General features: G+C 39.6%; 2 protein-coding genes across 2 annotated transcripts in view; both read left to right on the plus strand.

Moving 5' to 3' along the window:
- Positions 1-13,874, plus strand: part of LOC118855502 (UDP-glucuronosyltransferase 2A1-like) — a 350,735-nt gene that overhangs the window by 158,263 nt on the left and 178,598 nt on the right. The gene's annotated exons all lie outside the window — the stretch shown is intronic.
- Positions 2,886-3,822, plus strand: LOC118855504 (UDP-glucuronosyltransferase 2B17-like). The gene has a single exon (XM_036765621.1). The coding sequence runs from the start codon at positions 3,036-3,038 to the stop codon at positions 3,804-3,806; it is 771 nt and encodes a 256-aa protein (XP_036621516.1). The 5' UTR covers positions 2,886-3,035; the 3' UTR covers positions 3,807-3,822.

The raw sequence follows: 13,874 nt of genomic DNA on the forward strand, positions 1-13,874 counted from the left end.
AAATAGCCTTGTCTATTTACAACAATTTGAAAAACAACTGCAGATGCAACTAACCTCTTAAATGGGCCTTAGTAGAGTTAGAGACCATATAAAAAGATCAGAATAACACAAAGCAAAGTGGCAGAAATTCCTGGTAGAAAATCAAGTACTGGGAGTCAAGATGGTAGAGTGAGGGTTGTCATTATTACCCAACTCATCTAACACACGTCCTTCATGATAACCTAGAAAATGGAGTCCACCATATTCTGATTGATAAAGTTGAGGAAAAGTTGTAGTAAGTCATTTTCCCAGTCCAGGGTAGCTTAGGAATATAGACGCTGAGGTCCATAGATACTGGGGCTGGGGCTATCCAGGAACACAATACTGCTATGACTAAGGCAGTAGCCATAGCAACAATGGGTAGCATTCTAGCATCCAGGAATTGTAAGAGGACTAGGCCCGAACCAAGACTAGAAGCAAAAAGAAATCCCAGAATACACTTGAACCAACACTGTGAACCAGAACAGGCTCCAGCTGGTCGCTCTATTGTTCCCCCATTACCTAGTTTCAGGTCAGGATTCCAGAGCAGAGAGAAGAGAGGTCAAGGTCACAAGCTGTGAACAGAGAGAGAAACAAGTTCTAAAAACTTAGCTGTGTGGATCTGAGCCCAAGAGGAGAAAAGGATCTCGGGTCCAACCTTTAGTCCATCACATAAGCTTACAGTTGGAATAACCAGGGCAGGAAACTAACACAAAAAGAAAGTCAAGCAGTTCAGCTGCTCTGAACTAACAGAACCTCCCAGAAGACTAACAGTACCTGAGTCTAGTAGCAGTCTACTAAAATGCAATGACACACAATCTAATAGAGTCAGATCTGGATTGGGAACATAGAGAGTTCGCACCAGAAGATCAGTGAACAAAACTTTCTCAAGATCACAACACATGAAGGCACTGAAAACTTGCAAGACTTAGCTGTGGAAATAACAGAGAGGCATAAAAAGACAGAAGTTAAGCTCATACATTCCTCCACCATGCTCCCAGAATTGAGTAAGTCCCAACACTGACATAAACTCCAAAGTCAAGAAGTTGGCTGGAAAAATGAGTAAAGAAAAAAAGAACCCAACCATAAAGAGCTCCTCTGATGATAGGGAAGCTCACAAAGAACACAGAAAACACAGATGATAATAACTTGAAAACATTTATAAGCGCCTCAAAGAAAAATGTATAATAGAAACAAGCTCAATGAGAATTCTCAGATGAGTTAAAGGAAGAGGTGGAAAAAAGGAGCAATTTTTTTTAACCATGTAAGACTGGTAGAGGAAAAATAGATAAAAATCTAGAGTGTTACGAAAGAAAGTTAAGAAAACAGAATTAACAGCTTGGTAAAGGAAGTTAAAAATATCATCGAAGAAAATAATTCCTTAAAAATTAGAATTGGCCAAATAGAAGCAAATGACTCCATGAGACATCAAGAAATAATAAAATGAAGTCAGAAAACTGAAAAAGTAGAAGAAAAGGTTAAATGTCTAATAAGAAAAACAACTGACCAGAAAAACAGATCCAGGAGAAATCATTTAAGAATCATTGGATTACCTAAAATATCCATGAACAAACATCATATTTCAAAAATTGTAAAGGAAAATATATCTTAGAACCAGAGAGCAAAGTAGAAATCAAAAGAATTCATTTGTCATCTCCCAAAAGGAACCCCAAAATGAAAACTCTCAGGAATATTATAACCAAATTCCAGAACTCCTAAATCATGGAAAAAATACTGCAATTAGCCAGAAAGGAATGATTCAAATATATAGAAGCTGCTATCAGGGTAATACAGGATATAGCAGCCATCACTATAAAGAACAGGAGTGACATTTCTGATATTCCAGAAGGCTAACATCTAGGATTACATCCAAAAATAGCCCATCCAGAAAAACTGCATATTATCCTATGGGGTTAGGGGGTGGGGGCAAAGAATGGACATTCATCGATTTAAAACAATTTCCAGTATTCCTAATGAAAAGACCAGAAAATCAAGTACTGTTAAAATAAGACCTGATTACAAATAAAATAATAAGACAGATAGTAGAGATTATTCCAACTGATTCAAACATTGAACTAATATACCAAGGCAGAGTTGGTTGTCCGTGAACTCAAGCCCATGTGTGGTTGTTATTGTTGTTATTCAGCTGTTTCAGTCATTTCCAGCTATGTGATGCCATTTGGGGTTTTCTTGGCAAAGATACTGGAGCACTTTGCCATTTCCTTCTCCAGCTCATTTTATAGATGAGGAAACTGAGGCAAACAGGCTGGAGTGACTTGCCCAGGATCACACAGCTAGTACGTGCCTGTGCTGACATTTGAACTAAAGACAATGAGTCTTCCTATCTCCAGGCCTGGCATTCTCCACATTGTGCCATTTACCATGATATTCACTTGGAAGAACATCTGTTTTAGTTTAAGATCCAAAACAATGGAAATGGAGGAAAAACTTATAATAGCGGCTTCCCCAGTGGGATCAGGAATTGACCTCCACTGGGACCCAACAATGTCCAACTCACTGAGACTGGCTGATGGATGGACTCACAGTCCTTAACTCATTTTTCTCAGCTACTCCTCAGAGTACAGTGCTGCTAAGATGTGCCATCCTGAAATCTGAGGGCAAGGAAGCTTGAGATACAAGTGAGATAGAGTAAAAGAGACCACTTTGTATGCCTTAAGAAATAAAATAGACTTCATATTTAAACTCAGAGTGATTTCAAACTGTTCTCTGGCTCCTGAAGAATGCCCATTATTAAAGTACCGATAATGCACAAGGGCATGAGCTCTGTGCAAACTGGGGACTTTGATGATGCCAGCTGGTTGTTTTTCTCTGACATGAAAGTCATGTCATGTATTAACTTCTTGCCAAATTGGGCAAGACCACATTTTGGCTATCACTAACTGTGACTATTTAAATAAAGAATTTAGAGATATCAGTTAAATTTTAACCTTTTATTGGTGATATAAAGAGGAGCTCAAGATGGAAAGAATCTAGTAGTTGGTAAAGCAGGAATAACCATGAACTCTGAGAAATGGGTTTCAGCTCTTTTGCTTCTGCAGCTCTGTTGCTTTAGCTGTGGGTCCTGTGGGAAGGTCCTGGCATGGCCTATGGAATACAGTCACTGGCTCAATCTAAAGGCCCTGTTAGATGGGCTTGTACAAAAGGGCCATGAGGTGACTGTGCTGATGCCCTCAGCTACTGTTTTTGTTGACGCTGGTAATTCATCAGGTTTCCATGTTGAGGTTTTTCCTATGGAGACAAATCAAGAGGATTTGGCTTCACTTTTTGAAAACTGGATCACACTCTGGAGTAATGAGTTTCGAAAGCTTTCAGCATTAGAGTATGGTGCAGCCATGCAAAAACTACTTTTTGAGTATTCAGGGCTGATAAAACAGCAGTGTGAGAGTGCTGTTTTGAACAAAGACCTTATGAAGACATTAAAGGATGCCAGATATGAAGTTGTTGTTTCAGATGCTATGAGTCTTTGCGGGGAGCTCATAGCAGAGGTACTTGGAATACCCTTTATCTATAGTCTGCGGTTCAGCATGGGCAATACCCTTGAAAAATACTGTGGAGGACTCCCATCCCCTCCTTCCTATGTGCCTGTGCCCATGACAATATTGACTGACAAGATGACATTTATGGAGCGGGTGAAAAATATGCTTTTCTTCATTTACTATGACTTTTGGTTTCAGAATTTTGAGATGAAGGTTTGGGATCAGTTTTACAGTGATGTCTTAGGTAATTCTGTGTACCTTTATGATTCATATGTCAAATCTGTTCAGTGATTTCCTGACATCCTTAGGCATCTCAGTGAGAATAGGCAGGAGTTTAATGTCATGTAAAAAAATCAGGTGTATTTTTAATGCAATTAGATAGGAAAGTTTTGTGACAAAATGCCTCACTTATCCATAAAACATAGAAACTGCCATCTAATGGCTGCTAAATAGGCTTAAGTTTGAATCTTCAGTCAAAACAGAAAATTAGGGAAATAAGCACAGGGAGTCAATGAATGAGTGTAAAAGCATTTATTAAGCACCTGTTACATGCAAAGCACTGTGCTATGTTCTGACAGCCCTTTGCTCTCTAGGAGCACTTTCTTTTTTGCAGGGTGGGGAAGGGGGGACAGTGCCCATAGTAAGTTTCATTTGTAAGCCCCACAAAGAAGCCTCATGGTCTTAGTGAGCTGGTGGGGTGGGGATAGGGTGTATAGTGGCAAAGCAGATGATAATGCATCCTCTTTGATGTTATTACCACTGATACAAAACAAATCGATTTCTGATATAGAACAATCTGACAGGACTTTGGTGGTGATGACTTACTTTTTGAGGTCCTTAGTAGCTGTGGCCATTGAGGAGTTAGAGATTAGAACTCCTGCAGAGGCAGGCACCAGGGTGTGTTGTAGTTGTTTTGGAGTCATTTCAGTCATATCCAACTCTTTCTGACCCCATTTGGGATTTTCTTGGCCAAATTACTTCAGTGGTTTACCATTTCCTCTTCCAGCTCAATTTACAGATGAGGAAACTGAGGTAAACATGGTTAAAGACTTGCCCAGGATCACAAAGCTAGTAAGTACCTGGGACCAGATTTGAACTCAATGACATGAGTCTGTTGCTTCAGGCCTGGCACTCTACCCTGTGCCACCTACCTGCCCCTCATCACCACGTTGCATCTCCACAAGGAATGATTTCCTGGACAATGGCTATGGGAGCTGTTGTGGGAGCAGGACCAGTGGTATAAGAGGCGTTATTGCTCTATGAGTTCTTGGACTTATCTGTCTGTTGATGGCAATTAAGCTTCCATTAATGTTGATGGTGGCAGGGGTGGTGGGTTTCCTCTTCATAAGGGTTGTTCCCCTCAGGGAAGGCTGGGAGAGTGGGGGTGTGGAGGCCAGCAGGCTGGAAGCGGTACCAGTGCTCTCAGAGGCAGGAGATGCTGCTAATCCTGGGACCCTTGGTCTCACAGTCCTAGGCTGTCTCCATCATGGACTGAGGGGAGGGGGTGGTCAATGTGGAGGCAATTGGTTTATTTACCTGCCTTGCCCAGGCCCTCTCTCAAGGTACCTTGCTGCTTCAGCTAAGCTGGCTTGCCCTGTCAATGGCATTTGGTTTTCCACAGTAAAAGTTCTCCCTATTCTAGATGCTATTCCCAGAAACTGTTTAATCTAGTTATGTTTTTTTTAATTTGGGTTTTTTAATAGACATTGAAGTAAAGCATGTTGAGTCTTCTTTCTATATCTGGGACAGTACATTTAATGAATATGATGACAAACCCTTTTGTTTGTCATTTTCCCTATTCTGGACAACCCCGTTTACCTTGACCTGGGCATTTTCACTGCACAGTTATTTGTACTAGACCAATAGAAATGCCTAGTGTGGTTGGATCTGTGGCATCCAGCAGTTCCAGACCTGAACTGCTAAGGTCAAGGTTGGTTGGAGGCTAGGAACAAGGGTTACTGGAGGTGAATTACCTAACTTTTGTTCTAGAAGCTACCTCAGAGATTGTTTTAGTGCCCTAATCCTTTAAAAAAATGAGTTAGGGTTAGTTTGAGAATCTGCAAGAAGTAAAAGAAAAGAGGTATCAATCACATTCCCTGTCCTTATTACTTCTCCATTTAGCACCAGTTACCTTCTAAATGAGTGACTTTCTGATAAACATACCACCTTGCCAAGGGAACAAATAAAGAGGCCACAGGCAAAGGACTTAAGGTATCCTAATGCAGCTTAATAAAGAATACTCTTTACAACTGGAAGACCGCTTAAAGAACAAGCAATAAGGGAAGATGCTTCTCAGGACTGTTTCAGATAGGCCCTTGATCAAATGTCTGCATGCAGCAGAGACTTGTTATTTGTGACATGTTATTGGGGAAGAGGGAAAAGTCTAAGATGAAAAATGGGGCTGAAACTGTTGGGCAAGTCATTTAACCTATCTGGGCCTCAGTTTCCTAGCTGTAAAATGAGGGCCCTGGACTAGATGATGTTTAATGTTCCTTCAGGCTCTTATAATTGGATGGTGAGACAGAGATAGGAATAGGAAGATGTCAGCATGATCCCAAGGGGAATTGATGATCCTAGAAGAACTTCCAGAAGAAAAGGCAGAGCAAGTCATACAGAGAAAACATTATTTCTAGGGACAGAATGAGAGTGGCCAAGATTTCAGGGAAGATGGCAGCAAAGATTACATCATAAACCAAAGTGAATGGACCTAGACCCCAAATATGAAGAATGTTCTCCTTCCAATCTCATAATAGCATCCCTGAACAAATCTAAAAGATGAACTTTCAGACTAACATTGGAAAAGTGGAGAAATCCCTTCCCCTCAAAGGGCCAAACTCATTAATAAGAGACTGTCCTTCAGTTGACCTTCAACTACTTAGAGTTACTTCAGATTATATTAAGGAACTCTCCTGTACATGTGATGGACTAGAGTGGTTAGGGAGGGGAAAGGAGTACTACCTGAGAAGAACTGAAATTTGGGAAAAATCCGAACCCAAAGGGGACCCCTTTGCTAGAAACACCTTTCCCCTTTTGCGTCTTCAGGAGTAGAATGGAAAAGAGAATTGTAGATCTTTTGAGGACAAGAAAGGAAACTGGGCTGCTACTATGTTTGATGATTTAGCTGAAATGGGTAACTGGGTGGAAAGATCTAGTAAAGTGGAAAAAATGGACAGTGAAAGAGAAAAGGAGATGATTAACGGAAGAATGAATCACGTGATCACATCACTTGGTTATTGGAAGGTAGGCAGAGGTTTATTTAATCTTGGAGGTTGGAAAGAGTGGTCAACAACATGGTAAATGTTCAAATGTGGAAGAAGAGTGATGAGGAACATCAAACCAGGAGGCCTCCATTTAAGCAAATGCAAAAGCCAGATCAGCATGCTGAGAATCAGTGGTGCAGGGATAGATTTGGAGGCCTAAAAGAGGGGAAAAGGTTTGGTAACCAAGGTAAGGAAAACAAAAGGAAATATATTAAGTAATTAAGCACTTAATTAAGGAATTTTCCTGTGGCTGTGTGGTGTATATATACAAATGCTGCAGGATTTTAGGGGGAGGCCAGATTACTTTGGATAGAGTGAAATGTAAGAGCTTCAGACTGACAAGTAATGGACAAGTAATCTCTCTGAGCCTCAAAAAGCCTATATCTCTCAAGTATACATTAAATTAGGGGGTCAGACTAGGCAAGTTCTAAATGCTTTTCTATTTCTAAAGTATTTGTTCCTGTAATCCTAGGGTAAGAAAAAGGGTCTGAAACCATAGAAGTTAACAACTGAGAAAAGGCCATTGCTGATTAAAGCATCCTAGTACTTCAAGTACAGTCATCCTTTCTTCAACTGTTGGATGACCTTCTAAAACTTTGTCAATAAGAAAATGCCTATTTTTAATACTTTTAACTCTTTTTAAAAACTTATTTTTGTTTTCAGTTTCAAGTTCTCTTTTTCATTCCTCCCCCACTCTTTTAAGAGTGAAGAAATTCAATGATCATTAGACATATGATAACATGAAAAACATATTTTTCTACTAGCTATCTTCTTTAAGAATTAAAAAAAGAAAAAATATGTGCTTTAATTTATACTCTGAATTCATCTGAGGTAGATAACATGTTATATACCATGAGGCATTTGGATTTGTGGTGGATCGTTGTAATGATCAGAGTTCCTAAATCTTTACAGTTGATTATGTTTAGAACATTGCTAAGTTTTTGAGAAATAAGACTTTTATCAGAGAATTTAGAATATATGCCATGGAGCAAATGCCTATTCTAGTCACTTTCCCATTGGAACCAGCAGGTGGCACTGTGGAGAGAAAAGCTCCTTCCAATGAGGGTGTTGGAGTGCCTGGTGAGGCTAGTCCAGGAGTGCGGAGCTGGCACTCTTGGTCTTTTTATTAAGGGGATTTGTTTTGTGAAGTTTGGATTCAAAGGGACATTCTTGAGGACCTAAAGGGCCTCGAGGTTGCAAGTTCAGCACCCCTGGGCTAGTCAATAAGGTTTGATGATTGCAGGATCCTAGACCATAGATTCCAGCTGGCCATAAGAATGTCCAGTCCAAGCCAAGCAATCAATGCAGCACTGGAGCAGAGAGCTTAGCTTTTCAGTCTTAGCCTGAGAAAAGCACCATAACCTGTAGAGATTAGGGACAGTGGAGAGACCAGTTTCATTTGAACATTGGAGAAAAAAGTCAGATTTCAAGGAGCTGAGGATGAAGTGGTAGGTGAGAAAGCAGAGACAGCTCATGTGGGCTAAGTGTTCTAAGAGTTTATTAATAAAAAAGTAGACAAATGGAGGCATAGATGAAATGGGGAACTGTTGAAAGATCAAGTAAAGTAGAAGAAATGGAAAACGAGAGAGAAAGAGGTGTTTGATGAAGCGACATCCTAGAGGTCAGAGAGGGAAGTCTCAGTGGCATAGAGGGAGGTTGAATCTGGGGCAGTTGGAGGTAATGGACAATAGTAAGGTACACTTTTCAGATGTGGAGGAAAAGAGCTGAGAAATCTGAAAACAAATGTCTTCAATTTATATAAATAAAAAAGTAAGATGAGCCTGCTGAGGTTATAAATTTAGAGGCTAAAGGGGAGGGGTGGATGTTTGAGCTTTGGAACCAATATAGGGAAAGAAAAAAGGCATCCATAAGAAATTAATAAAATGATTTCCCTGTGGCTATGTGGGTATGCATGCAAGTGCTTTAGGGATTTAGAAGAGGGAGAGATCAATTTGGAGAGTGAATATAAAAGTTTCAGAAGGTGGCTAGGACATCAGGCACTTAGAACCTGAGTGATCTGGACAAGGAGTTTCTGCAAAAGAGAAACCTATTTGAAGTGGAAAGAACTGAAAAAAAAATCATTGTTTCAAGGCAACTTTCAAAGAATTCTTCAGAAGAGTGGCACAGGGATCTGTGCTTGCTGCAACACTGTTTAACCTGTTCAGCAGTGATTCATCCATTCTAATCCAGTCTGTTGGAGTCCTGGACCTTTTTTGGTTTCCCTTTGCCTTGCCTTCTTAAATAAGAACCTTCAGTGCCAGGTCTCTCAAGGCCTTCCCCATGCTTCAGGCATTGCTGTGTTGATCTGACAGTCAGATACATGTGAATCATTGGGGCTGCTGCCTGGTCACTTATTTTTGATGTATTCCTTTATGCCCTGAGGACTTTTTCTGAAGTAAATCATTAGCAAGTATTATGGCTGGTTCTGTTTTTGTTGTAAAAATTGCTTCCTCCATCTCTATCCCAGCCTGTATCTGAGCCTGTCTCTGAATGTAAAGTGGCACAAGCCTGTGAATTCTAGGCCTTCATGATCCTTGAACCTGCCAATCTCTTGCCTACTTTCTCCAAGTGCTCTCACAGCAAACTAAACTTTTCCTATTCAAAATCTGTACTCTCTTCACAGGATCCAGGAGTGGAAGACAACTTTAAAGAACATCTACCCCACTCCATTTACTTGTTAGATGAGAAAATCCAGGCCCAGTGATGTTGGAGCCTTTCCTAAGGTCATAGGAATAGTCCATAGAAGAGCCAGGATTTTTGCCTAGGTTCTCTGACTATGTATAGAGTGGTCTTTGCAGAACTCCACTGTGGCTGCCCTTAGGACTAACACCAAACTAAACATAATCACTCTGAAGCCCTTACCTTTCATTCTATGCAGAGTGATCTGGTCTTCCACTGAAATCCTACTGCATTTCCTACAGAAAAATTCTTCATCTTAATCAGTTCCTTATATATCTTGGAACCTTTATCAGAGAAATGTTGCAAATGTTTTTCTCCAGGTATGTTTCCCTTCTAATCTTAGCTACATTGCATTTCTTTATGGGTAAACTTTTGAATTTTATGTAATTTAAATTTTTGATTTAGTCTTCTGTGATCCTTTCTGTCCCTTGTTTATATCCTCCAAAGAATCTTCAATTATTTTTGATTAGTGGCAGGGGAAACCTTGTTACAAAAAAAACTTGTAAAGTGGCATTTTTGGTCTACCAAACTAACTGCTTCTGTGCAGATTTTTTAAAAACTCAATAAACACAATGATATGGCATGTTCTTTATGCCTGTCAGTTAATTTTAAGTACTTGTTAATGTTCAGTTTACTTATATTGATATCCCTTTGTACTTGTAAACAGGGCAAAGTATCATAGACAAAAATACAAAACATACAGACATCATGTCTGAAAGATGGGGTTTTGTCTACTGCAGCTGCTGCTAAAACTTTTTTTTACCTATTTTTTGTTACTACATTAGATTTGTTCATGGAAAAAAAAATTTAATAATTTTATAGAATCAACATCATCTATTTTATCCTGAGGTTTCCTTAAGAATCTTGACAAACTAAAGAGTGATCAGGGGCAAGAAACCAGGATGGGGAAGAATCTTGGGCCCTTGACACATAAGGATCAGTTGAAGAAACTGGGCATATTTGTACTAGAGAAAAGGGGATGGGAGGGGGAGGGAGGAGGAAGACATGGTAGCTTTGTACAAGTATTGGAGGAGTTAACATGGATGAGGGGTTAGAGTTTTTCTGTTTGACCCCAGAAAGGAGAACTGAGAGAACTAATGGGTGGAAATTACAAGGAGGAAAATTTAGGCTTGGTGTCAGGAAAAGCTTCCTAACAATTAGAGCTGCCCCAAACTTGATAACCAGCCTTAAGAGGAAGCGGATTCCCTCTCCTTGGATGTCTTGAAGGAGAGGCTGTACGATAACTTATGGCTATGTTATACAGAAGATTCCTCTGGTGTCTAAGTTGGACTAGATTGTTATTGAGGTTCCCTCTCAGCTCTCAGACTCCATGGTTCCTTGATCTATTCCAGTTCCCTCAACATACAGATAATTGAAGTGGGATGCAGAGAAGTAGCTTGATCAGCATCACCCAGGGAGCAAGCGGCTGAGTCAGTATTTGAGTCAAAGTATTTCAACCCCAAACCAATGTTCTTTCCCCTGCATCTCACAGCCTCTGGTTTTTTTCCCTATTCTCCTGGTGCTAGCTACAGGCACAGACAACTTCTCTAGTTCTGGTTGTACATTTCGGTGTGTCAAAAGTGATGATCAACGTCATAACCACATGAGAACCATCAATGATTCCATAGCCTTCTAGACAAATACAATTCCATGTTAGAAATGTCTTCTTGCTATGTAAGCTAGCTCCTCAACTTTTCGTGCATTCATTTTCTCTATTCCACCCACTCCCTCATAAAAACAGCTATTTAGAGCAAGAAGTGTCCTTAGAGGTTGTTGAATCTGCCTCCCTCCTTTCTACAGAATAGGAAACAGAAGCCCAAAGAGATTAGCCAACTTTCTCCAAGTCAGGCAGTCAGTAAGAATTGGAAATGAGATTCCATGTGAGGTCCTCCTGACTTCCAGTCACTCTGTCTATTGCACCATGCAGCCCCTTACCACTATGCATAGAATGCACTTATATAGACTGGAAACTTGTTACGCATTTTTCGTGAATCTTCATTCTTCCAAGTAAATTCATGATAAACTAGGAGTAGCTAGGTGGCACGGTGGATAGAGTTCCAGGCCTAGAGAAAGGGAAGCTCATCTTCCTGAGTTCAAATTTGGTGTCAAAGACTTACTATGTGAACCTGGGCAAGTCACTTAGCCCTGTTTGCCTCAGTTTCCTTATCTGTAAAATAGACTGGAAAAGACAATGACAAACCACCCCAGTATCTTAGCCAAGGAAACCCCAAATGGGATCGGGAAGAGTCAGACATGACTGAAAAGACTGAACAACAACCAAATGGTATTTTCTAGCGCTTTCATTAATTGTTTAAAAAATGATTAACCTTTATCAACTGATTCTATTATCAATGAGAAACTAAACATCAACAGCTTAAAACAGAGCCTCATTTCAAAGAACACATTTAATGTTTATTTTTAATTACACATCACCATGTTCTTCCTAAAGCATAAGTTGAATTCTTCTGTTGGCATCATTTTTATGTACAGCTTTCACAAACATCAAAGGCAACATCCAACCAATATGCGGGGCTCCTCCAGGAAAAGGAGCAGGTGGTCATTTGCTAGAGGAAGTCAGAAAATTGTGTGCAATATATTCCATATTTGTATACTCTCACTTGAACTCATCTATCATTCTTACCCAGAAGTCTTTATTTAAATCCCATTTTTGGCTCCCTCTCATAGTCCCCACAATGGTTGTTCTGAATCACCTTTGCTTTTTTGTTAATCATCCCCCAACTCCTTTCAGATGACTTCCCTTCCTTCTTTACTGAAAAAGTTGAATCCATTAACTATGGATTTCCCTAAATTTCTCTCATTCTCTTTTATCTTCAATCTCTCAGTCAATAAATATTTATTAAATGCCTACTGTGTGCCAAGCATTGTGCTATTAGGAATAAAAAAAACTTGTCTTACGTGTTCTAGAAGTTTACAATATTGAGAGAAATGGTAATTAATAACCAATAATTGGAGGAGGTCCAGAGTTCTCTCCTTCTTCTGCAAACCTGATTTTAAAATTTTCAGTGTCTTCAAGGACATTGGTGATAGTGATATTGGACTAACTTTCTTGAGACCCCACCCTGGGGAGCGGCCTTTGTGTTCTGCTCAGGCTTGGGTGGAACATACATTCTTTGAATACATGGCACAAGGCTGGGGGTGGTCTGGGTCTTTCCAAAGTGCCTTGCTGTCACTCTCAGCCCCTCATTTTATTATAGCCCACCTCCCCTGTGTTAACCAATCAGAGTTGATTTTTACTCCTCTTCCAAAAGAATATATAAGCCCTGAGCCACTGTCATAATTGTCTTTGGCCTAATCACCACTGGGTCAAATGATCATCCTTTCATTAAGAGTATGTTGGCTTTGTTAAGAATGATCAAATTACCCAGAAACTATGTCTCTCAAGGCTTTTATTTGCCATAATATAATAGAGGAGGACAATATAGAAAATCACTATCCTTTTATTAATAATATGCTGACCTTGTTAATAAAATGATTAAATTACCCAGAAACTCTGTCTCTCAAGCCTTTTACTTGCCATAATACAATGGGGGAAGGCAGTATATAAAAGGAAATCAGAAGGATAGAGAAAAAGATACTGTAAACAGACATTATGTCAAAGTCCAGAGGAATGAGTCTGGGTGGAAAATGGACGTTCTGGGAGGAGTATTCCACCTCTGCTCTCTCCAGAGTGAGGGGCCCCAGGGGCAGAGGGTCTTGATCCAATCTATGTTTCAGAGTTTAATTGCTGTTGCAGGATGAGGTTTCTGGGGTATGATGGTGAGGTCCAGAGAAGTGCAGCCAGGTGGGAAATGAATTCACCTTCTCTTCCTTTCTTCTTATCTCAGTTTATTATAGAAAAAGAATACTAGATTTAGAGCAAAAAGAAGCATGGATCTGACTCCTGCTTTCAACACTTACTAGCTGTGTGAGTATGGTCAAGTCACTTCACCTCTCTTACCTTTTTCCTCATCTGTAAAAGACATATAAATGTATTTGTAGTTCTAAATATTACACAGTTGTTGTTAGGTTCCAAAGTATGTAAATTTATTTGGAAATTAAACATACTTCTGTATATCTGAGCAATTAATATTCCCATGTTTTCACATAGACATCATTACAGTCATCTATTGCAAGTCTGACCTGACACTGACTTTATATGGATAATGGCTATGAAATTTTTTGCCCTCTCATTGTCTGGGAGAGAGAGAAGGTCAAAGTAGAGAGAGAATTTGAAAGTGAAGTAAAAATTTCAAGTAAATAAATGGATTGGACAATTCATGCTATTCTATACATTGGGGATGAACTGGAAGTTTTTAAATTTCATATTTATTTATTAACACTTATTTTTAAATTTGAGTTCTAAATTATCTCCCTCTCTCTATCTCCTCCCCCATGCTTTGAGGAGACAAGAAATATGATA

This window comes from Trichosurus vulpecula, chromosome 6 (genome assembly GCF_011100635.1).
Source record: "Trichosurus vulpecula isolate mTriVul1 chromosome 6, mTriVul1.pri, whole genome shotgun sequence".
NCBI lineage: Eukaryota > Metazoa > Chordata > Mammalia > Diprotodontia > Phalangeridae > Trichosurus > Trichosurus vulpecula.